General features: G+C 42.1%; 1 protein-coding gene across 1 annotated transcript; it reads right to left on the bottom strand.

The window, feature by feature from the left end:
- Positions 1-6,870: 6,870 nt before the first annotated feature.
- Positions 6,871-16,762, bottom strand: LOC137901780 (POU domain class 2-associating factor 1). Its single transcript, XM_068745822.1, has 6 exons — positions 16,747-16,762; positions 12,583-12,710; positions 9,103-9,142; positions 8,719-9,006; positions 7,060-7,319; positions 6,871-7,029 (listed from the first exon to the last, which is right to left on the bottom strand). The coding sequence occupies exons 1-6, from the start codon at positions 16,760-16,762 to the stop codon at positions 6,871-6,873; spliced, it is 891 nt and encodes a 296-aa protein (XP_068601923.1).
- Between the last annotated feature and the right edge of the window lie 7,994 nt (positions 16,763-24,756).

Consider the following 24,756-nt stretch of genomic DNA (forward strand, 5'->3'; position numbering starts at 1 on the left):
CTCCCTCACTACGTCCATGTATCTTCTCCTGGGTCGACGTCTGCCCTGTTCCCCGGGAGTTCCATCCTCAGCATCCTTCTACCAATATACAGTAGTCCCTGTCTCTCTTCTGGACATGTCCAAACCATCGAAGTCTCACTAAAAGCACACTTTCAGTAATGGGGGATTCGTCTGGATCTAGATCCATAGCTTCTGAAGACACAACAAATCCATTTGCCCACTATTAATTCAACAGTGTCTTGGTAAAGGTCAGCAAAAACAGAACCTCCTTTGTGGAGGTAATGAGGGAGAAATTATTAAAAGGGTCCAAAAACAAAAGTGTTTTGCTGTGAAAAGTTACCCGGATTTAAACTGGATCTGTAAAAGACGATGTTTTTATCAGACTTATGTAAATGGAATTGAATCCTTTGTGTCCCAACGTCATGCTACTCTTGTACTAGTTAATGTTTAAGGAACACAACAATGACATTATATTAAATCCTCCCTGTTGGGTCGGAAAGAAATGAAAGTCACTCTCCTCTCAGCAGAAAGTTTTACTGGTCTAATTCACCCGTTATCAGGCCTGGAGAAAAGGTGAATAGTGGCTAAGTAAATACTGTGTTTCTCAACAGCTGATAAGTGAGTCCCTCAGCGGTGTGCAGCCTGTTACAGGGTGTTTACTGAATGAATCAGACCTATAGAGGCTTGTTCATGCTCTCGACACAAAGTTCCAGCACACACCCTGATAGTAGAAAGTCGCCTGGACCGTTTTGAACATGTCTCACGTTTAATGGTGCTATTTCACTTTGTCAAGTAGGTGTGTCTAGGGCAGTGCTTCTCAATTATTTTCTGTTACGCCTCCCCTAGGAAGAAAAAAACAACCCCCCCCCCCAATATCCTTATTAACATAAAAAGGAACATGAAAAAGAAAGAAATATAGATCAACTTACAACCCTAACTTTATTACCATTGTTTTTTAGTCTGCAACAGAAAATATTGAATTGCATCAGTTTGCCTGAAAAAAATAATAATAATCAAATCCTTAAACTACAACTACGGGTAGTAGTAATGTGAACTGATTTTTTTTTTAAATAAATATTATCACATAAAAAATGACTTTGATAGTTAAAAAAAAAAATGAAGAATGAAGAGTGAATATTTGAGGAAAACTAAATTTTTCTAATTTTTTTTTATATTAATGTTTCGAACCCCTTTTTTTCTTGATACCGGTACATTTCTTCAATTTTATTTAAAATGATTCTAAATTCTAAGTATTTGCTTCAGTTAGTTTATTAACAAACTCATTTTTATCTCAAAAGCAAAATTAGTTATAACCTAACTCTGTCAGGACCCTTTAGGACCTGTGATAATTAATTAAAATTGTACAATTGAGAGCAATTTATGACAAATTTATAGAAACATTGCTTATTTTCTTTCTTCCTCTGCTATGGCGTGGGCCAGCTTGTATGACGCTAACATCACTCGCTGGTTTACTGAACTAGCAGCTACAAAGCGAGATGATTGCTGACAATATTCGGCACGTTTTCGCAGAAAAACAAACTCAAGGGGCTTATCAGCGTGGTTGGGGTGGACTGTTTTTAAGTGATGCTTTAATTTTTTTGGCTTCATACTGTCCGCTGCCAACATTTTCAGACACAGTAAACACACCGCTCTTTCCGCTTCTCCCACCGTAGTCACGGTGAAGCAAAGCGCTACATACGCTATGTCTTATTTCCTCTTCTTGGCTTTCGACTGACCTTCCTTTGTTTTATCATCTCTGTCTCTCTGTTAAATATTTCTCCACGCTGTCCCTTGAGGGTTTGTTTACAACTGTTCTTCATATCGCCTGCTCTGTGCTGTGTGTGCAGCGCGCATGCTCTGCAAAAACACCATAGAGATAATACTCCCTGCGCGCACTCTGACAATCAGGACGTCACTGCCAACTACTGTAGTGGATGTGCAATTACACTTTTATCTCGTATGGCAAAAAAAAAGCATGTTCTCCGGGGTCACAGGCGTGCCCCCTGACATCGCACCGCGACCCCCTAGGCCGAGGGGGTCGCGCCCCACTATTTGAGAACCACTGGTCTAGGGGGTTCACTCCTTACTCCCAAAATAACTATGCCCGAGCCGACAACCCCCTGCCATCTACGGTGATTCTGAAGCATCCTCTTTGATGGCTACCCCAGGCTCAAGTCGAGTGGCTGCTGCCGCTGAAAACGGGGCGGAATGGGGTTAGTGAGTCGTTCAGAAGAGTCGACGGACTGAATCGAGTTTAAATGAGTCACTCATCAGAGTGCTGATGCTACGTACTGGCAAAGTCCAAAAAGTCAAGACACCTTTATTGTCATGATTCTACAAACAACAAGACAGTAAAACACTGTGAGTTTCGACTCAGTGACTCATGAGCCTCGACTCAGTGATTTGTACTTGAGTACTTCCGACTCAGTGACTTGTATGTGAGCTTCGACTCAGTGATTTGTACCTGAGAGCTTCCGACTCAGTGATTTGTATGTGAGCTTCGACTCAGTGATTCGTATGTGCAACAGGGAGGGAGGTGTGAACAACTCAGTGAATAATTATCTTGTGTTGTGAGCGGAGCAGAGCTGAGTTGATGTTAGCTTGTAACGAGTGTTTCTCCTTCGTTCACAGCTCATAGCAGGGGATGGTTCGTGAGGACGAAGAATCGTGACTCATGAGTGTGTGAAGAGAATCACGAGTATTGAATGATTCTTTCATGACTCGCACAACACTCGCTAATAGAAAGAGCGTTCTGTTCGAGAGTATCCGTCCTTTTCAGTGAGAACATTTCCGGCATGGATTCTGCCAGCGGTTTCGCCCGGTTTCCGGTGTACATTATGTGACTCTGCACAACGGCTCCAGACCGTATTACTGCCCTGCTGTCTTGACCTGCAGCATCTCACAGTGTCTCGGGTTGATCTTACATATTCCCGCTTTTGCTCAGAGCTGAGGACACGTCTCGACATGACTGAGCTGCTTCCTGCTATTTCATTTGAACTCTTGAAAAGGTTGTTTTTCTCCCCAGTTAAAAAAAAAATGCATGTTGAACCAAAAGCACAAAGGAAATAAACAGCAGAGGAAGGACACATCTACATAACCTATGCCAAAAAAAACCCCACCACTTAGCTTTACCTTGGTTGGCCTTCGTCTTTTAGCATAACCAAAGCCTGTTTCCAGTGTTTAGGGTAAGCCAGTTTAACCAACGGCTGCTGCAGATGAATATTTCACAGACAAATACAAGATCAAATTGTGTTTAACAACAGAGGCAGCTCCAGAAATGGCACAGTCATACAGTCTGATTGAGTTTTTAAACTGGGAAGGTTTATTATTACTTACTGGACGGATTTTATTGCAGTGAAGACGTTTGTGTGGATACATAAACACCCTGGCCGGATCTCGGCAGATGTTATTTCTGGGGTTTCCCCACATCCTGTACAACCAGTCAAACACTTTTTATTCCCTCAAATGTCTGTTTGCATCACCAGCCGCTGCCTGGAAGAAGACGGATACGGTACTTGTTACTTACAGTTCAAACCGTGCAGCAGCAGGAAAGTATGGCTGGGTTCACACTGTTCTTTCGCTCTGAGCCACTGCCATTAATTTAATCTCCATCCCTCCACTGATTGTGACACAACAATGACTGAATCACAACCTGGGAAAAGCGGATATTACTTATATTACAGGTCTGTTTCATCGCAGCTCCTGAGAAGTTCGAGCATCGCCCTGCTGAAACACAATCGTAGCCATCTTGATAAGCACACGGGAACAAGCCCTGTCACAAACAATAGCATCAGCTAGCGTTAGCTTTTCTAATAACATTTTTTATTCCAAAAATGAGATTGTGTTCAATAAAACTATCACTAACAGTCGCACGATGTGAGAGCAGCCGAGAGGAGAGCGTGGCGGCTGCAATGACAACACGTTCCGATTTACTTTCAAAGCACAAATTTGCTGGCCATAACGGAATGATTTTATGAATTTTATTTAAAATCTGTTTGAAATTTAAATGAAAATACTTATAGCACTCAAATAAATACTAAATTTGCTGAAGTTCAAAATGTTTTTTGCAGCCAGTAGGGCAGGGGTGACCAGTCAGACGCTTTACATCATGCATTATTCATTCACTCCGTACTTGGTGGGGGTGATGCTACTGTTATAGCCACAGCTACCCAGGGGTAGATACAGCTACCCTGGGGGCAGACACAGCTACCCTGGGGTAGTCACAGCTACCCAGGGGTAGACACAGCTACCCTGGGGTAGCAACAGGTGCCCGGGGGCAGACTGACAGAAGTGAGACTGTCAATTTGCACCATTGGCCCTCCTGACCACCACCGACATTCACTTGCTCACTACATTCACACAGGCAATGTGGGTGAAGTGTCTTGCCCAAGGACACAATGGCAGTGTGGGGCTGGAATTCGAACCACCAACCTCTCGTTCATAGGATGACCCGCTCAACCACCTCCGTCACAGTTGCCCACTGAAGACCTGTGGCTGTTGTCCCATGTGTGCCTCCAGGAAGTAGACCTCAAAGAGAGTGATTAGTAGGTTTACAAAAATAAAAGTACAGCATGAACGAACTTCCTGTCCTGAATCGTGTTGCCCAGCTCGACGCTGTGTGAACAGAAAACCTTCATTGAGAGCGAGGCTTCTGAATTGTTAACATCATTGGAGGAAAGTTCATGCACTCGTGCATCAACATTTCAAAGCAAAACTATTTGCTCATGGAAACATTTAAATAAAAGGCCTCAATCAATCCTTTTATTCACTCAAGCAGCCTCGGTTTCAGAGTTTTACATCTGGTGAATCATTCACAAATACTTTGTTCATCACTTCTGGATTACTTTGAAGGAACATTTCTGTTTTTTATTTTTAGGAATTTAGTTTTCTATATAAAGGAAAATTATTTTCTCCAAAGAGAAAAGATCAACTCATGTCAAACTGGAAACTCACATTCTAGAGTAGATTTAATACCATAAAACTGATCCGTAAAATGTGAATATATTATTGATAAATGAACGACTTCCAATTACAAAGCCTGTGCAAACTTGTTTCTCTGTCATGTGGAACAATAACACCATTTTCGCGCAAGCAGCAATTACTGAGCAACAGTGAAGTGAATATGAAAGAGGTCTATGTGGTATAAGCCATTATCTGCAATCCCCAGCCACCATTGGGTGCCAGATTTTAAGTCCTAGGGGTACAATCTTTCCATGAAAAGCTCTGGGCATTGCTCCATGTGTCCCACCCCTGCATGCAATCAGAGGTGCTGTACAGGCATGTTTCTGGGATGCCTCTTAGCCCAAAGGTGGAGCTTTTTAAAGGCCCTCTCCCTGACTCAACGGGGCGGCTCTTCTCAAACACGACAGCTAGGACTTTAAAATGTAAGATCAAATAAAATGTTCGGCTGATGCTTTGAAAGGAGAAGGAGCAGTCCTGGACTTGTCCCACTACGACTCACCCGTCAACAACCCATAAAAACTATTTCCCATTAATACCAGTCTGCTGGGTGATGAGAGACAGGCTTGATGTTCTTAATGCTTTCACTTCAACAGAACTTTGACCTCTTGGATTATGGGCTGCTGGTGTAGAAAATGAACTCACAAACCTGCAGTCACATAATTGGTGCAACGCTCTCCTGTAAAGTATGCAATATACAGAGTCATGTTTCAGTGGTGCTGTTCACGGCTGTCAGCCTGATCCTTGCTCCCCCCCGCCAGACTCTTGGGGCTCCTCGCAGTGTCACCTGGACGCTAGCTTGCAGTTTTGAATTGTGTGTGTGTGAGCAAATGTTACTCCTCTTGATGTTTGCGTCAGTTGATCCCACCTAGCTCGTTTCCCTCTGAGATACGGTATCTGGTGTTTCCAGGTAAGATTGATGGATGCCTTCACGTCTGTTCAACAATGTCAGTTTCCCCTGGGGGGGGGCGGGGGGGGAGGGGGGGGGGGGGAAACAGGAGGACTGAGGCCTCCCTCACCATCTGCAGGAGATGTGAGCCTGGGGTCCTCGCATGCAGGGAAGGATTCCTCTGTGGACTCCACTAGAAATGGAGAAACATTAATAATAAAGTAATAAAGATGAAAGACATCCTCGTTGATCCTTTTTTGGCTAGAACATCCAACTAATCATTTAAGGCTAGCAGTGCAGCTTAGCATATTAGCAGCTTCAAATGGTAAAAAACTATACAAATAAAGCCAGCCACTGAAACCCTTCAGTATCTGCTTTTTGTGGGTTTACATTTCTGATGTATTGAATTGTTGGTGATTGTAGATATTTCCATTGACTCGTCGTTATTATCTTAATAACTGCTGGATCTACTGTACTAAATATGCCTCGATGTTTTAGCGGTTAAACCTGTTTTAGCCTGTAGCCGGGTTTCATTGAACTGTCGTCAGCTGAATGCTGACTGGTCATTAAAAGGCATAGCATTTGCTTCCCAGCTTCCGTTGTCTCTTTCCTAAAGGCAGAACTAAGTGTTGTTTCTTCTTCAATTCACTTTTGATGAATGATACTTGACATAACCTTTTATTTATTCATTTGGTCCTGTTTGGTCAGCTCGCAGCAACAAGCAGGAGAAAGACTCTTCATGTGTTGTGTCACAAATCATCATTGAGGAACAAGAAACGCAGCTCTTCAGGACACTGACAGGCCAACACTGTCAGGAGACCTGACTGTCTATCAGCATGTGAACTTCAGGATATCTGCACGAGAACAGGTCTCAATTTATTACACTTACACATGGAATATAACTCTACTTGTAATTGATCAAATTACCACAAAATCATTTTCAATAAACAATCCTGAAACTATAATCAGTCTCAAAAGTTATTTTTCTAAACAAAGAAAACGAAAAATACTCATTCATATTTTCAGCTAAGAAGGGTGAAGAAGGAGCTTCTGTTCGATTCTTTGTCCACATCGACACCATCAGCCTTTTGATTCTCCAGAAGTTTGTCCAAGAGGTTCTGTGATTCTAGCTCTACGCCCAGATCATCATCCAGAGAGTGGCCTTGTGGTTCAGAGTCCAGCTGGTGACCCGGATACAGTGGTAGGTCCACATTCGTTGGCTGAAGATCCATACTTTGACAATCTAGCTGAGGGATCATGGTGGTCAAAGACATGGACAAGGGCATGTGGACAAGAGGGGACCCAGCCAACACTGCAGAGCCAGGTGCTAACTTGACCCCTGGGTTGGGCAGGGTGGATATGGTGGTGAGGGGCTGGGCCCAGGGGAGGTAGGTCAGCCCGGAGTCTGGGAGTTCCATCTGATGGAGAGAGGTTGTTGTGGCAATGGGTATCGTTTGAAACAAAGACAAATCTGAATTAAATGTTCATCTCGATCAATAATAATAATCAAGATTGTGACATGGTAAGACCTCTAAGCAGGTAAACGTGTTAGAACTAGAGCCGGTTGACATGATGATGAGGAGAAAGGTTGATGCATTTTATACATTTTGTTTTTGTCTGCTCCTGCTCTGTCCTTTTATCACTTCCCTATCCATCTCATTGTTTTTGACTCTCCTCCTATCTCTCTCTCTCTCTCTCCCTCAACCCAGTCAGTCAGACAGATGGCCGTCCACCATGAAACTTAGGTTCTGTCCAAGGTTTCTGCCTGTTAAAGGGAAGTTTTTCCTTGCTTCTGTTGCCAAAGTGCTTGCTCTTGTGGATCAAGTTGGGTTCTGCCTTTCCCTGCAGGTCTTTCCCTGGTAATCCTGTAAAGTGCCTTGAGATAACTGTTGTGATCTGGCCCTATATAAATACAGTTGAATTGAATTGAATTAAGGATAGAGATGGGAAGGTGTTGACAATGGCCAGTAGTGTGCTAGGAAGATGGAAGAATTATTTTCAGGAATTAATGAATGAGGAAAATGAGAGAGAACAAAGGGTAGTAGAGACACCTGTTGTGGACCAGGAAGTGACAAAGATTAGCAAGAGTGAAGTTAGAAAGGCAAAGAAGAGGATAAAGAATGGGAAGACAGTTAGCCTGGATGACATACCTGTGGGGGTGTGGAAGTGTCTAGGAGAGGTAGCTGTAGAGTTTTTAACGGGGTTGTTTAATACAATTTTAGAAGGGAAGAAGATACCAGAGGAATGGAGGAGAAGTGTTCTGGTGCCCATTTTCAAGAAGAAGGGAAACATACAGAGTTGTGGAAACTATAGAGGGATAAAGCTCATGAGTCATACGATGAAGTTATGGGAAAAGGTGGTTGAGGCTACACTTAGGACAGAAGTATTTGTGAGCAGCAGTATGGTGAGTACAGTATGATGAGGAAGAGAAGGAAGCGTACAACCAATGTTTGTGTTGAGTGACAGACTAAATATAATCTGATAACTCAGTCACCTCCTGTCAACACTGAAGGCGGGAGATTAGGAAGGATAGCATCAGCTACAATCAAAGGTTTGCCATTACTGCTCGTGAGTGTTTCACCACTCCATGAAGCGGCAACTTTTTTTTTAGACTTGCAAAGGTAACTTGCTTATGTTGTATTGTATTGTACATACATACATACAGTATTATGTATTGTATTGTACATATATACATACAGTATTATGTATTGTATTATGTTGTATTTATTGTATTGTCTGTGAGACTGCTCTCAGGGCAGATTGAATTGCATTTCTGTTTTTTGTTTTCAGTTTCAGTGTCTTTTTCAGCTACATTGATCCATAGTGTTTTTCTCTCCCCAGTGATCTAAGCGCTTCGTCAGCAACCCTACTCACGCCAAGGCTAGTGAGCAGCGGTGTGTGTGTGTAGGTCAGCATGGTGTAGCTGGGGCACAGGGTTTGCATGGACACATCAGTCGTCAGTGCTGGGCTGGTTGTGGATGCAGGAGTCTGGGCTGGATGCTCCTGCTGGCTATAATCACAGGACCAGAGTGTTGCTGTGGGATGCACGCCAGCACTGGTGGTAGGGGGCAGAGGTCTCCACCCTGCATACTGCAGCCCTCCATCACTTCCCACAGTCAATGGCTCAGCCTGGGAGTTGGTACCAGAGTCAGAGGTCGCTAATTTTCAGAGGGAGATTTAGATGAGTCTTTAAGGTCATCCAGAGACATATCTTCCAGAGTCACTGATGAAACTGTACTTTTATGAAGACGTACCTTGTGTGTATGATGACCGGCTGTTTTGTGCATCTGCATCCTAAAACAGGGAACAACAATTTTAGCTTGCATCCGACAAGACTTGTGATGCATTCAATAGCATCTTGTCAAGTCTGAAATCTACACAATAACTTTTCACAACGCCCATCATCCGTACCAAAGAGCGGAAAAATTGCCAAGCAAGAAAACGCTGTGGCAGAAAAAGTACAGCTCTCATGTCAACCATTTTGTTTTTGTTTGACTTCCGACCAGGCTGGAAACGATCTCGGTCGTACCAAGGATAGTGCCTGTACCAGGATAGTACCAGGCTCCAGCATGACCTGTGACCCGGTAACGCAGTGGTCCCCAACCACCGGGCCCCACAGAAAGAATAACTAATTTATACAATTTCCGTTGTATTGGTTATTAACGTCTAAAAGGTGTTTTACTTTGAAAAACAACCGGATTTTCGCCAACGTAACATTCGCCTGTGAATTTTCATGATTTACGTGATACGTTACTAAAAACAGACGTGAACTAGTGAAGATTAATAAAAAACAAACGTCTTTGGAGAGATTCTTTGCTAATGGGAAAGTCCAACTGAGGAGGAAGGAGAGGAGTCGACGACCTCCAAGAAAAGAGTCGGACTTAAAACACGGTTTATCAACAACTGATTAGCTTCGTTAACAAGGCAATGAAGGGTTCTAAACTGCTTCGGCACATTGAGACCAAGAACCTTGAAGTAAAAGACAAGAATGTGGAATTTAAAAACCTGAACATTAAGGACAGAAGCAATTATTGAGACCACAACTAATGGTGAGTAGATATTTGTGTAATACTTGTTTAATAGTTTTTGCAAGTGCATATTATAACGTTTATTGGTAAGATAATATTCCTCTTTTTTTATTTAATTACCCCCCCCCCCCCCCCCCCGGTCCGTGAAAAAAATTGCCCGGCATGAAACCGGTCCGTGGCAGGAAAAAGGTTGGGGACCGCTGCAGTAACGGACAAAGCGGTTCAGAAGATAAATGAATAAATCTGTTTAAATCTTTCCATGTATTATCTTATTATTTCAATATTTCTTACATGATGCCGACCTTCTGACCACCACACACTAAAAATATTGCTACCCTCTAATTAGGTTTCAGACAATATAACTATATAAATGTTGAGCATGTTCTGTGAAGATCACAGCCAGCCAGGCGCTCAGACTTCCTTTCTGTGCTAAGAGAGAAGCCCTTATCACCCTGATGTTGCTGGCTCAGGGGGGAGTGGGGGGGTTGTTCTGTTCACTCATGAGAAGAATTAATCTTCACACATCAGTCTGTGGCAAGAGCAGCAACACACACATCTCTCGCTATTTCAAAGAGTCCCTTTAATATAGAAGGATAACAGCCAACAAAGCATGGGTACCTGCTGCAGTGGCTCAGGGGATTGGGCCTTGGGCTGGGAAGCAGAGACACCGGTTCGAGTACCAGCCCAGATGAAATGTGGAGTGTGGATTGGTGAATGGAGAGGGGCCAGTCTCCCTCCAGATCACTGCCTATGTGCCCTTGAGCAAGGCACCATCCCCCCAAAACTGCTCCGTGAGTGCCGATCATGGCGGCGCCTTCACCCTATTCCCTCGCCGCAGTAAAGGGCCCCTGCATGTGTGGTAGTTTCAAGGGGCCCATTGTACTAGGGTGTAAATAAAATGTCATTGTATGCTTGCAGTGTATCAATGATATAAATAAAGCTTTATTTTCTTTCTACATATTCTGTTTTTTTATTAATAAATTATTTGCTTCATGTGCGTGTTTTTTTGCATTTATTCTTTTGAGCTCTTAGCCATGGATCCAAAGAAAGGCAGCAGCAGAAAGGCAAAGTAAAGAGGAAAGCAGTGAGAACAACTCTTGAACTAAAGTAGGAAATAATCACAGAATATGAAAATGGCGTCTGTGTCTCGGATATCGCTGCACAGTACGGTATGGAAAAATCAATGATTTCGACTTTTCATAAGAAAACTGAGCTAAAGAGAAAGAGAAAGAAAAAAAACACACCAGAAGGATGCCCTGCGATGAACTGCCGGCCCATTGACTACTGAGATGGGCTCCACCACGGCCCGCGACCCGGTAGCGGACAAAACGGTTGGAAAATGACTGAATGAACACCAGAAGGACAGTTACCCAGTCATTTCATGGAGGGGGACTCCCTTTCAAAGGAATAACCCTTCTCCCTTTCTCCCGACACCGCAGCCAAAATGGCATGTAAAAGAAACAGAATTGGGTTTAAAAAAAGGCATCCACCACGGCCCGCGACCCGGTAGCGGACAAAACGGTTGGAAAATGACTGAATGAACACCAGAAGGACAGTTACCCAGTCATTTCATGGAGGGGGACTCCCTTTCAAAGGAATAACCCTTCTCCCTTTCTCCCGACACCGCAGCCAAAATGGCATGTAAAAGAAACAGAATTGGGTTTAAAAAAAGGCATTATGCTTTTAGAACTATTTACACTTTTATGTGTTATCGTTTGTTTAGATACATGTAGTTACATAGAAATATAACTGTAGGTATGTAAATGGCAATGTGTGTCTGCTGTGGTAGCAGCTCTACAGAAGTGGGCAGGACCTTTGGCACGATTACAGGCGATTTTGCATAGGGCTATGTGCCCAGGCCTGGAGCTACACAGGGAATATCTGTAACTGTCATGGAAAAACACCTGGGTTATATAAAGGCCTCTGGCCTCTTTCTTTATGCGCCACATTTCAGATTATCTGGCGGGTCAGACCCTCCAGACAATTACTAAGGTCCCAGGAGATCATTCAGTTAATTTCTTTAGATGACACGACTGAAGAGTGAAGAACATGAGCTGGGAGAACGGTGGTGACAAGTGATCGGAACTGAATGGAATGCAACATGTTAAGTTACTATTCAGGCATGCATTAAAGGCAGAAATGGCAGGTGTGCATGGGTATGTCAAGGACTGCATCATAAGAGGTTAAATATGCAGACAAATGTCTGCACTTGCATTTTTCAGAAGCTGCTTTTAAAAAAGCAGCAGTAAAACATGCAATAATGAATAGAATCATGAATAGCCTACATGACTGCTATAGATTTTTCTTTTGTGCATTTCTTATTTATCATTTTAGCCTCTGAAAGCCTCACAAAGAAGAAGCTATCAAAGTTTGGTTAGTCCAGCAGCACCTAATCCTGAGCAATCATTGCTCTACAACAGAATTTGCTGCAGTCAGCCTTACTGGGTTAAGGATTAATGACACAGTGATAGAAGCACCTTGTCACTGGTTCACTTTGAAAAGTTATTTTATTTGGAAAGGGTGGAGGACCAATGAATGAATAGTGGATTTGTCCTTTGCAGAATGCATGTTCTGTGATACAGAAGATTGCAGGGAGATGATCAAATCGACATTCATATGTCAATATATGCCTCATCACAGATGTGACATGAACAAATGTTCATGAATGGAGATGGATGTTCATCCCATGTGTCGGGATGTCCTCACCGCAGTACGGGGCGCTATCTTGGTGCAGCGTGGCATCAGACTTCGCTTCCTCCTTAGCAGCTCCTTCACTGGGTCTCTGACTCGAACACCTTGATAGGGTTTAGGCCTTGTCAGCGCTGACGTTGGCGCTAGAGAGGCCAGAGAGAGAGAGATTGACAAGAGTTTGTTTTTTGTTTTTTCAGATGGAGGCTCAGTGTCACTGAGGTTAAAGTGCTCTGACCCTAATAATGACAGCAACATGTTGCAGCGTGAACAAATGGCTGACACACGTTTCCAGTGATCTCGTCAGGGGTTGCCACAGAAAATCAACCTTCCAGTCGATTGCAAGCTTAATTCTGGCAACTTGTCCAATAATACAATACTAGTAATATTACTGCTTTGTATCATGTAAAAAGACTAGAAACTTTATTGGATGCAGCATATCTAGGGGCGACAGTGGCGCAGGTGGTTGAGCGGGTAGACCTATGATCGAGAGGTTGGCTGTTCTGGCATATGTGTACACTGTCGTTGTGTCCTTGGGCAAGACACTTCACCCACATTGCCTGTGTGAATGTTGTGAGCAAGTGAATGCCGGTGGTGGTCAGGAGGGCCGATGGCGCAAATTGGCAGCCTCACTCCTGTCAGTCTGCCCCAGGGCAGCTGTGGCTGTTACCACCACCAAGTATGGAGTGAATGAATAATGCACAATGTAAAGCGTCTTTGAGTGTCTAGAAACGCGCTATATAAAACCAAAGCATTATTATTATATTTGTATGTTATTTAAATGAGAGAAAGGAATCAGAAAAACACTGATCTCTTGTTTTTGGTTGGTTGTTATTGGGATTATGTCTGGGAGAGCAGAAGGGTTATGTTTTAAGGACTATCATTGAAAGGGAGTCTGAGAATTCAGCTTTAAAATCTGCTTCGGGACCAGGAGAATGGAACGGCTCAAAGAAAGTAATTGGTTTCATTGTCATTCTGGGGAGGGGTTGTAATATTAAGAAAAGATCTTTGTAATCAGCTTTATGATTGCAGTTGAGTTTTAAAAGGAATTGCTGCAACTCCACCAACTTAAATGGGTGAATTCATTTAGGTTAACATTCATCATGACAGAGAAATATTTAATTTAGAATAATTCAATGTTATAATTGGAGATTAAGACATTTACCACAGCATCTTTGTGCTTGTGCTCCAAAGTTCTAGAGTCAAATTTTATTTTCCATCATTAACAAATTTTTGTGTAGATTTTTATGTGAAGCTCCTCTTCTTGTTTTTGATTCCATTATGGGCATCTTCCATGCAGCATCTCTGTGTAACCCCTAAAGCCAACCACTGAGCACTGGTGATGAAAAAGTAAAGCAAGACAAGGAGAGCCATAGCATGCAAATCTCATGAATCAGGAAACAGACAATGAGTGTAATCTCCTCCCAAACGTTTACTGAGTGTTGTGGTGGGACAAAGACTAGCAATACACAATAAACATCAACAGGTAACACAGGCATCACATTCATGAGGACTATACTACTTTCAACGATCACTGTAACTGCATACTGTTCAAGAAAGCACCATTAACAGTGGAGATATAACCAACTTCCTGTTTCATGGAAGTCTGTGGCCACAACTCTCAAGTCCTGTGAGAACCTTCGATATCTTGTCATCATTAGGATTTGAGACTGCATTGACCATATTCCAATATGACTGGGTGAAATCTGGAGGCATGTCTTAGATCAGTGGTCCCCAACCACCGGGCCACGGCCCGGTACCGGTCCGTGAGGCATTTGTTACCGGGCTGCACAAAAAGAATAATGAATGTATACAATTTCCGTTGTATTGATTATTAGCGTCTAAAAGGTGTTTTATTTTGAAAAAAGGCCGGATTTTCACCAACGTAACATTCGCCTGTGAATTTTCATACTTTACGTGATGCGTTACTAAAAACAGACGTGAACTAGTGAAAATTAAATCAAAAAACAAACGTCTTTGGAGAGCTTCTTTGCTAATGGGAAAGTCCAAAGTTCTGAGGAGGAAGAAGAGGAGGCGCCGACGACCTCCAAGAAAATAAAACTTCACTTAACAGACAAACCAGGAGTCAGATTTAAAACACGGTTTATCAACAACTGATTAGCTTCGTTAACAAGGCAATGAAGGGTTCTAAACTGCTTCAACACATAGAGACCAAGAACCCTGAATTAAAAGACAAGAATGTGGAATTTATGAAAGAAAAAAACGTGAACATGAAGGACAGAAGCAGTTATTGAGACCACAATTTATGGCGGGTAGATATTTATGTAATGTTATAGTTATTGCAAGTGCATTATATAAACTTTATTGGTAAGATCAAATTCCTCTTATTTTATTTAATTAGCTATTTTCCTGATTCATGCTTGGCATAGGGAATTGCAGTTGCGTCCTGAATATTGTCTCATGTGAAGGAATGGTTCTCGCTCTGGCCACTTGACTTCTGATCCAAGAGCAGCTTTTACTGGAAGGAAATTACCAGCAGTGGAAGCACTATCTCAAGCCCCAAAAACGTAGGAAGATAGTTATAGCTGTCATGTTAATATTTGCAGCTCAAACAGAAGAACACACAATCAATATAATCAATCAGTGTTTGGGAAGGGGCTTCTCGTACATCAAAAGTCTGCTCCTGTGACAAATGTGTCAGACTTCCAGATATTCGAAGAGTAATGGAAGAGTAATTGAGTGCATGTACAGTTAGTGAGGTCTTAACTTTGCCAATCCATCTATTTTTATCCGCTTTGCAGGTCACGGGAGCTGCTGGGCCTATCCCAGCTTGCTATGGGCGAGAGACGGGGGACACCCCGAATGCGTTGGCAGCGCACCGTGGGGCCAGTTTTAACTTTGTGATTGATTCAAACACTGACCGAAGAGCTGTTGTAGAGGGTGGCCGGGGTGTGTGTCCCTATCGCTAGCATTAGCATATATAGCTTTATATAGCAGCTCTTTAGTCAGTATCTTCAGCAGCCTCTATGTTTCATTGTGTTTTTGTTTGCTCCTGTTCTCTGTCTCTCCACTCTCTATCCACCTCTTTGTTTTTGAATCTCCTCCTACCTGTCCTCGCTGTCGCTCTCTCTCCTTCTCAACCTAGCCGGTCAAGACAGATGGCCGCCCACTATGAGCCTTAGGTCCTGTCCAAGGTTTCTGCCTAATAAAAGGAAGTTTATCCTCGCCTCTGTCGCCAAAGTGCTTGCTCTTGTGGGTCAAGTTGTCGTTCCCTGCTACACCTGCAACACAGCCGACAACAACATGGCCTGGCAGATTGAAGGCACTGCAAACAAAGGTGTGGCTCTTATCAAGGCCAGTGGTTTACAATCCTGATAGTAGGTGATGTGGTGATCTTCATGTTTAACTATCTGCATTAAAAGTCACCGTAAAGAACCAAGACATCGGCAAGCAACTCTCTCTGAACTTCTTGCACATTGAGGGCGGCTCAGAATATAACAGAAGAGAAAACAACTTGTATTGACAGTGTATTACGAAGAAACTGCTGTAAATATCTGAATAAAATGATGCATGATCATTTTCTATATTATCTGCCACTTTTACTGCCAGAAAGTTTCCCTGATGCAGGAAAAGCCATTTGAGCAACAAGCTGGATCATTAAACTGAACCACACACCCAAACACACACACACACACACCTAATCAATCAACATGACCGAGGACTCATAAAGAGGAAGCCACACAGCTGTGCAGTATTTTACTGAGGGACTGCTTCCATTTTGCATATCAAGATTACAGGTCAGTGGAAACGCCGAGCCAACTAACAAATGACCAGCCTTCCTCTTTCCAAAGAGTCACACAACAGCAGGGATTCTGATCGCAACAGGAACACGAGCATAAACAAACGACTTCAGCTGAAATGTTCTCGTCCAACAACCGGATTATTTTGTAAAATGACAAACCAATCAGTGTTTCTAAAAGGCTTTGTTTGTTATACGCTGTAAATTCATTTTATTGTGTTAACCCTCGATCTCTAAATGACAAATAATGCAAAATCCACAACTGGAGCAAACATAAAGATATGTTTCATTAAAATGCTGCTTTGATCTGAATGAATAAAACTGAAGCACATTTAAATCGTTACTCAAACCAACAGGCTATCTTAGCGATAACGTGGGTTATTGCATATCACCAATTATATAAACAATCTACCGGTACTTACTTGTTTCCCAGTGCATACTGCCTAGCTCTCTATCACAGCGTTAAAGTGGAAGAAAATCAAGGCCCTGGTTGACTGGTCTGTTTTTATATATTTAGATATGCTAACGTCCCCTGGGATGTCACAGCCTTACAAATGTCACTCATGCGTCTAATTTCAGAATCGACACGAAGTCATAACTACAAGGTACAAATGTTATACTGTCAGTTATACTGTTGATTAAAAAAAGTGTAAAACAGGCTTCATAAAAACTTTACACAGGTGTTTAACTTCCATTGGTTAAAAGTCAATGAGATGGTCAGTTCAATGCTAATTAAGCCAAAAACAGAAATGTTTCTTTCTGTTACAGGAACAGCTCATTCATGGGTGAACTATTCCTTTAAATTCAGAACACAGACTCAAGAAACAGTTTGCCTAGCTTAGCTTAAAGACTGTAATAAGGCTAATCAGCGAGGCTAGCTGTCTGAAAAGTTCAAAATGGAACCCACTAATTCTGTGACATGACCAATGAATCTAACATCTTGTTCGTTGTATTAATAGACATCAACCAGTGTTCGAAAAGAAGGCGAGGGCACAGTTTATTACTGAACCTCCCAAAACTGTCTAGGCCAGAGTTTACCTAAAAATCTGATAGAATGCAAATGTTTCATGTTGTACGTCATTTATAAAACACTTAAATCACAAGAATTGGACGACAACAAGTGAACTTTAGAACCATTTTCAAGAGTCTATTCATGTTGTAGCTGCTAATGCAACACAAGGTGCGATAACATGACTAGAGATTCCTGCTCCAGAAAGAGCAACCACAACGACTTGAAGGACATTTTCCCCCTGATGTTGCTGTTAGCTGGTATCACCACAGTCCTCTTCTGCTCTATAACCACCACCAATTGGTCAGTTAGCAGCTGTGTTTCAGTCTGGAAGCTTAAGTCCCACTGCATCTTGTGTCAAGCTCTCGGCTGGAGCTTCCTGCTCCACGTAGCTCCAATCTCTCTCTGCTCCGCCTGCCACACCCGTCATCAGCTTATCCACGTCACCTGTGCTGCTCAGGACACCTGCTGCTCATCTCCTCATCAGTCATACTGCTCTTACACTCTGCTCTCTATCAGATTGTTAGTGATGATGCCTACCTTCCTGCGTTCCTGGCTGACCTCCTGTGTTTTGACACTGCCTGCCTAGTGGATTTGTCTCTTTGGCTGCTTAATAATAATGAATAATAATTCCAGGGAGTCTCAAAGTGCTACAGGGTAAATAAAATACCCTGGTGAGGACCCGATCCTCACTGGATATTAATGATATTAAAAGGATGAGAGTTTTAACTAAATAATCATTGTAATGCACATTTAAAGGAATAATACCTGCTCCGTGAGCAGCTGCAAGAAACTACAGGCCACATTCGTCGACACTTGATGACTGTCAAACTTCCTGCGATTGGTCCATTAGTGGCACAGGCGGGAAACACCTGCATATGCTGTACGTCAGACTCCACTGACCAGCAATGCACAGAAACCACATGTCTGTTTCAGGAAAGAATGCTTCCCCTTTTCATCTGTCAGTAGAATAAATAGTGCCATGGCAGGTCAGTAGCAGAAGGTTTAAGCATAGCAAACAATCGTAACCATTTCATCTGTGAGGTCCCCCCCTCTCATGATATTCTGAACACCGCTCCAAACTCCTGAACAACGTTCAGCTACTCTCACATCATCCGGACCTCACTGCCACTGCTACAAGTGGATAGCTGATGGAAAGCGGCTTTCAGAAGAGGATAGGGTTCTGTTTTTCATAATGAGATCTTGTACAAATAAATATAAGTGTGTTTCAGTCAGACAAGTGGCCTTAAACCACGTGAAACAAAGGACTGTGGGATGAAAAGCTGAGAAAGCAGAGGGCGAGAGAAAGATGGGGCCATCTGATGAGGGAAGCACCAGTTGTTTCCTCTACTCTCCTTTGGGTTCTGCAGTCTGCTTCTTCGGCACTCCGGGGAAGCAGAGTGTGACTCACCTCCCGATTGCTTTTAATGAGTCATTTCATTCTCATTATGTCCACATTTCACAAAAGAACTGACTTCCTGTTCCTGTCAAGTCAAAAGCTTTGACGGAAAATCAGTGAAACTTTGACCCACGATGGATTTCTGCCTTAACAGAAGTGATTTGGTTCAGATGGCAGAGTGGGTTATCCAACAACCTCAAGACGGCGGCTCAAATCCTGCTCCATTGCATTTTGGTGGTGGTTGGCGAGGCCATTGGCCCATATCGACATCCATCTCTCAGTCTAACTGTGCCTAGAAAATCTATATCAATCCAATGATTTTTTTATTAATTTACTTTTGTTTATAATTTATGGTATAATAATATCATATATGATCGTCTCGTCTATCTATCTATCTATCTATCTATCTATCTATCTATCTATCTATCTATCTATCTATCTATCTATCTATCTTCTCCTTCTCCTGACAATACTGATGATTAAGAGCATTTTTATTTGAATATACGTCCTGTATTTAAAGAGGGTGTTGGTGCAGCAAATTAACTTCAGATTCAAGCTTTTGAGGATAATGAAATATGTTTTTCTTGTATTAATACCACTAAGATTGTGCATGCCCCCTTTCTCATCTGAAAGTCCAACTAGAGTCCTTAGCAAAGGTTGGCACCACCAGGGAATCTCCCAGCACTGAAAAAAAACCCTCTGTCATACAGCAGAATAATATAAACTACTGTTCAAATGTGTCTAAAAGTAATGTAATGGAGCTAACTGAAGAGAAAGTCCCGAATGGGGAGAAGGGTCTAGAAATCTGCCCGGTGGTTTTTTCAGGACGTGGATGGCCTTATCAAAACCATCAGATATGGACATACCGCCCCTAAAGGCAGGTGGGTGTAACCCTGTCCACCTCCCAGGCGCCATGTTATTCCTCAGTGGAGGTGTCATATCTGACTTTATTTTACTTAGTTTTACACAGGTTACCTTTTCGGTAACCTGTAACTCCCTGTAACTTACCGGGAGCTGGAGTTTTACAGTGTGCTGCATAATGTGTTCCTAGGCGGTAAAGCGGGCGTGCTTGGATGCTGGCATTTCAGCATTGAAATAAAAATGAAGGAATGTGACGCAGATAAGAGCAGAGATAGCAGACAGGCAGCTCGAGGGAGGCTCCAGCTTGCTGTTGACCCGCGTGTATCACACGCCAACACTTAAAGGCCCGAGACACGTCTCGACCCGCAAGCCACACGAATCCGCTGTGGGGCTGTGCCTGGCTTTCACCTTTCACTTACTCTCGCTCATTTTTTTTCCACCAGTTTGTCTCTCGTTTGAACACAATACACAACCATGTGCACGCTGCAGTAATGGCGGCCCTTGGCCCATGGGCGCTGGAAAACACAGGGAGTCGCTTGAACAGCTGCTTGCTGTGAATCTGTGGTTTAACAGAGAGACGGACAAAAGGCGCTGTTACTTCTGTTGCCACGCTCAGGTGTGCAGAATAAGTTCAGGTGCCGAGCAGCACGGCGTGGCATGAAGCAAGCTGCACGAACAACTGAAACACATCTGGAAAGTCCCTCCAGCTGTTTGTGCAGTTAATAAGAAGCCAAAGGTCCTTCAAACATTAATTTCAAGTAACATGCTGTTTTACAATGAGCAGTTTATGACACTAAAATGCAGATCCCCTTTAACTCTTTGAGTGCCGTTCACGTTTTTAAAATCCAAACATTCACTGCCAACCCTGACATTGAAATCTGCCTCTCTTCAACGGCCAAAAACTCCAGAACGAAAAATGAGACACACTTCTTTCTCCTGATGAAAGAAGAGACTTTAATCTTTCATTCGGTAGGTTCCTTGTGTGCATAATCATAGTAAAGAATATTCTGTGGGGCTTGGAATATCGGGGGAAATGCGCGGAAACTGGGGCACTGAGAATACAGCCGAGTTGAAAATGGCTGGCACTCAATGAGTTAATGTTAGTACTTTATTGTTTCATGTAAATTTTTAATAAAAATTACGGTTCCAGTTCACCACATCAGCAACGTCGAAAGCCCCTTTTAACATTTATCTTAACAAGAAAATGTATGCTTCAATTTTTGGACACTGTTTTAATCCTTAAGTCTTTTGAGTGTTGAAACTGCTCCACGCTTGTTCAGGATCGGTTACCCTTATCCCTTATTATAAATCAAGTTCAACTGAACTGTGGGTCAGTTACAGGAAAGCTGCTGCAGTGTTTACTGTCCAACAAAACAAGGAGCACTTGATTTGATGAGTTTCTGCTTAAAGGGGTGGAGCCATCTCACCTTTTTATTTTTTTTACATTTAAACCCTGAAGGTTCCATTTTCACGTTGCCTCGCTACTCTTGTTTTTGGTGCTAATATTAACACAATTATATTACAACGCTCACAGGAGCCATTTAAATGTAAATAAGTAACTGATGAAATAAAATAACTAAAAATACATTCGCATACATTCACATAAAAATGTAGGTTTTTTTTCTTAAAAAAAGAAAAAGAAAATGCCGTTTAATATTTTCTATGTGGTTTTGCTTCTTTCAGTGTAGTAAAAACAAAGGTCACACAGTCTGAAAGAAAGGGCAATTATTCGTCCTCCGCAGCATAAAATTACCTTCACATTTGTCAGAAGGTTCCATTAAGACCTTATTTTTCCCAAAAATGTTAGTGTTCTGACGATTCCTTGATGGTGCGGGCTTTAACGGGTTAATTAATGAACGCGTTCTGAGGATGAAGAGTGACTGACTGCAGCTTTTGGCTTCCCCTCGGTCAGAGAAGGAAGGAAGGAGCTGCGGCTAAAAGCGTCGCCTTAAGCGGCAGTGAAAATATTCACAGAAACTCATCTCTCATCTCGTCTCGACAATCCAACCTCAGATCTGCAAGTGGGGGCTTGCAGAGTTTCTGCAGAAGGACACAGATGAAACTGCGACGGAAGACGCCGCACACAACAGCGTTCCTTTTTAATGGCGATGACGACAACAGCAAAGAATAATTGATGGTTGATCGTTTATTTTGTTTTTAGTACCGATATGTTTTTGAGTTGTTTGGTTATTCCTATGCTTTTAGGATTCGCTGTCTCTGCTGACGTAACGCAGCATTTCTTCTTTCATTCTTACCATTGACACTTCTAACTATCGAGTTATGAAGATATTAAATGTGTGTTGTGTTCTTTGTGTTACGTTTTTGAAAAGTGCTCGACAAATAAAGGCCCCGTCTATTTGTCTAATATCAGTGACAAGTTGTGTTTCATTGTATGGCAGACCTATTTTCTGTTTCCATGGACACACACATGCCTTTTACATGTCATGTAAAAGTAAAAAAAAAAAGGCATTGATTTCGAATCGACAGAACAAGCTGTCCATCCTGACTGTTACATTCCGATCTACTAGTGACACCTAGTGGCGAACTGGAAGAAGAAGAAATCTTTATTCGGGTCATTGTTAATGAACGGAAACCACACACGCAACAACGAAATTATGTTTACACCCTACTGCAAGGGGCCCCTCAAAGCATTACACACACACACACACACACAAACAGGGGGCCCTCCCATAGCATGTGGGCAGGGCACTGGGTGAAGGTGCCACCATGTGATCGGCGGACGGTGCTTTACTCAAGGGCACCTCGGCAGTGCTCTGGAGGTAGATCTATTGCTGGTGCAGCTCAGTAAGATGCCTCCTAAAGAAGCTGCTGTTGGCGAGGATGAGTCTTTTGTCAAACCTGACTCGCTTTTTTGGGTTTTTTCAAAGAAAGGTTTGATTCTCGCCGACCCAGTCCCATCCTGGCACTGTCCGAACACATTTAGATGAGAGTTCTGATCCTGAACTTTTAGTGAATGCAACTTGTACAGGAAAGACAGATTTGACACGGGGTGTATCCAGATTATGAGGACAACGGTTAACAAGGGTTAAGAGAACATCTCATTAACTCTGATAATGAAATATCAGACGAGTCGTGTACGTTATAAGCCAACAATTGGCTGTTATTACAGGCCTTCGGGTTCCAGAGCATCCTATGTGGATGAAGAATGCAAACATATTGACAGGGCCTGTCAATTATTAGATTATTTCTCCAAAAACTGCCCCTTGTATCAGAAATTGTCTTTTACGAGCTGAAATTTAAAATTTAAAAACAGAGATTACTTTAAACAAAAAACACCTGTGATTCTGCTAATGACCGAAATCAACTGTGGCAGATGTTGTCACTGGGACATAAATCACAAGGCCAGCAGATGGCGCCAAACTGGGTTAACAATTTACCAACAAAGTCAATAGTTTAACTTCTACGGTGAAATTATTGGAGACTCGATGTATGGTAAAAACTACCACTTTAATCTCGAGATAGTTGATCTTAAAACTGTTAAACAGATGTTAAATGGCCCCCCAGAGGACACGTATCCTGGTTTTGACAACCTAGATTGGAAAATAATTAAAGTTGCTGCTAAAATATTGCAAAACCAATTGATCTATAATCAGGGGAACATTTCCAGACCTTTGGAAACAATCACAAATTATGCTATAGCTGAATATGATGACTATGACGACCCAGCCGGGCTGCGGAGGGGCACCTATTAGCTTTGGTTTCAGTATGTGTACAAGAAAACTTGAAAACGTTGATTGATTGACGTTATCTAGATTATAAAAGTCACTTTTTAAAATATTTGTTTGAAATAATTTTTATTGTGGTATTTTGCACTAATAGACAAAATATTTCTTTGAAATATTTTTTTACTCAGGTATTTTACACAAACAATTATAAGCATCAAATGCAATAACACCATAAAAAGTATGAAGATTTGATTTAAATAAAAACAATACATTCATAAATGATACTTTTAATGAAACATTTATGAATGTAATTTATTCATAAATTTAATACTGAGAGAACTGGGTCGACAAAGCATGTCAGCGTATCGGAACCCAACATTCTGTTTCTGTATTGCAAATGTCTGTGTAATTGTATTCACAACACAGGCTGGTAGATAATGGCAGCACCCTGGAGTAAATTGTAAGCTGTATAACGCTTCCAGATGTTCCCATCATCCACGTTGCCATAGTGATTGCAGGTAAGCTGCCTCCAACACATTTTCGTTAAGAGGGAACGGTCCATGATACACTTGGTACTGTCTGGAACTTCCTGCAGAACCTTATCCTGCTCTCGACAAGCAAACACTCTCCTCCTCTGTAGCCATGACGACGCTACACTGAGCACAATGACGCCTGCAAAGGACAGCCACGGTCTATGAAAGAAAGATATCAATTACAATACACATCAGGGTTCTAAATATAAGTTACAAGATTTTGGCTGTAGAGTTGTTTTAAATGCTGTTTTTGTTGTTGTTGTTGTGTTTTTGATTTAACCAGTTAAATGCCACCTCTTATGCACAAAAGTCTAGAACAGGGGTGTCAAACTAACTTTCTCCAAGGGCCACATTTGCATTATGTTTGCCCTCCAAAGGCCAAATGTAAACCGTAACACAGGAAAACATTTAACTAAATGTAATGTCATTTAATGTAAAATAAATGTAACTACTCCTTAACATGCTGTTAAATAACTATTTATTTTTGTATTTAACTATTTAGCCACCACAGTAATTACAATAAAATATTCAGTTTTGATATCACGTTTTGAAAACGTTGTAGCTTAAAAATTGTTAGAGAAAGTCATACTGTAAATGATAAAATCAAAAGTATGAACCAGGATGGGAATAAATTAACACATCTAATAATGTGGAAAAGTTCCATTAAAATGCAATCATAACGCAGGAACAAAGATAATAAATACAAAATCAAAGCAAAACAAAAAAACTACCACCTTGTCTTGACATGGACATGAGCAAACCAAAAAAACCAACCGAAGTGGGCAAGATAAAGAACATTCCCCGAGTCAATGCCGGGGAAAAGATGGCACTTTCAGGATCAGCACTGGACAGCTCCATATATAGCCGACTACCTATGGAGCTGTCCAGTGCTGATCCTGAGCGCCATATGTCGCCGGGGTCAACATGTCAGCACATGCTGGAAA

Source organism: Brachionichthys hirsutus, chromosome 11, assembly GCF_040956055.1.
Source record: "Brachionichthys hirsutus isolate HB-005 chromosome 11, CSIRO-AGI_Bhir_v1, whole genome shotgun sequence".
Taxonomy (NCBI): domain Eukaryota; kingdom Metazoa; phylum Chordata; class Actinopteri; order Lophiiformes; family Brachionichthyidae; genus Brachionichthys; species Brachionichthys hirsutus.

Coding starts and splice junctions, on each gene's coding strand:
- LOC137901780 (XM_068745822.1), bottom strand. Junction 9,007..9,102: donor CCGGTCATCATACACACAAG/GTACGTCTTCAT, acceptor TCTGAAAATTAG/CGACCTCTGACTCTGGTACC. Junction 7,030..7,059: donor TGGATCTTCAGCCAACGAAT/GTGGACCTACCA, acceptor CCGGGTCACCAG/CTGGACTCTGAACCACAAGG.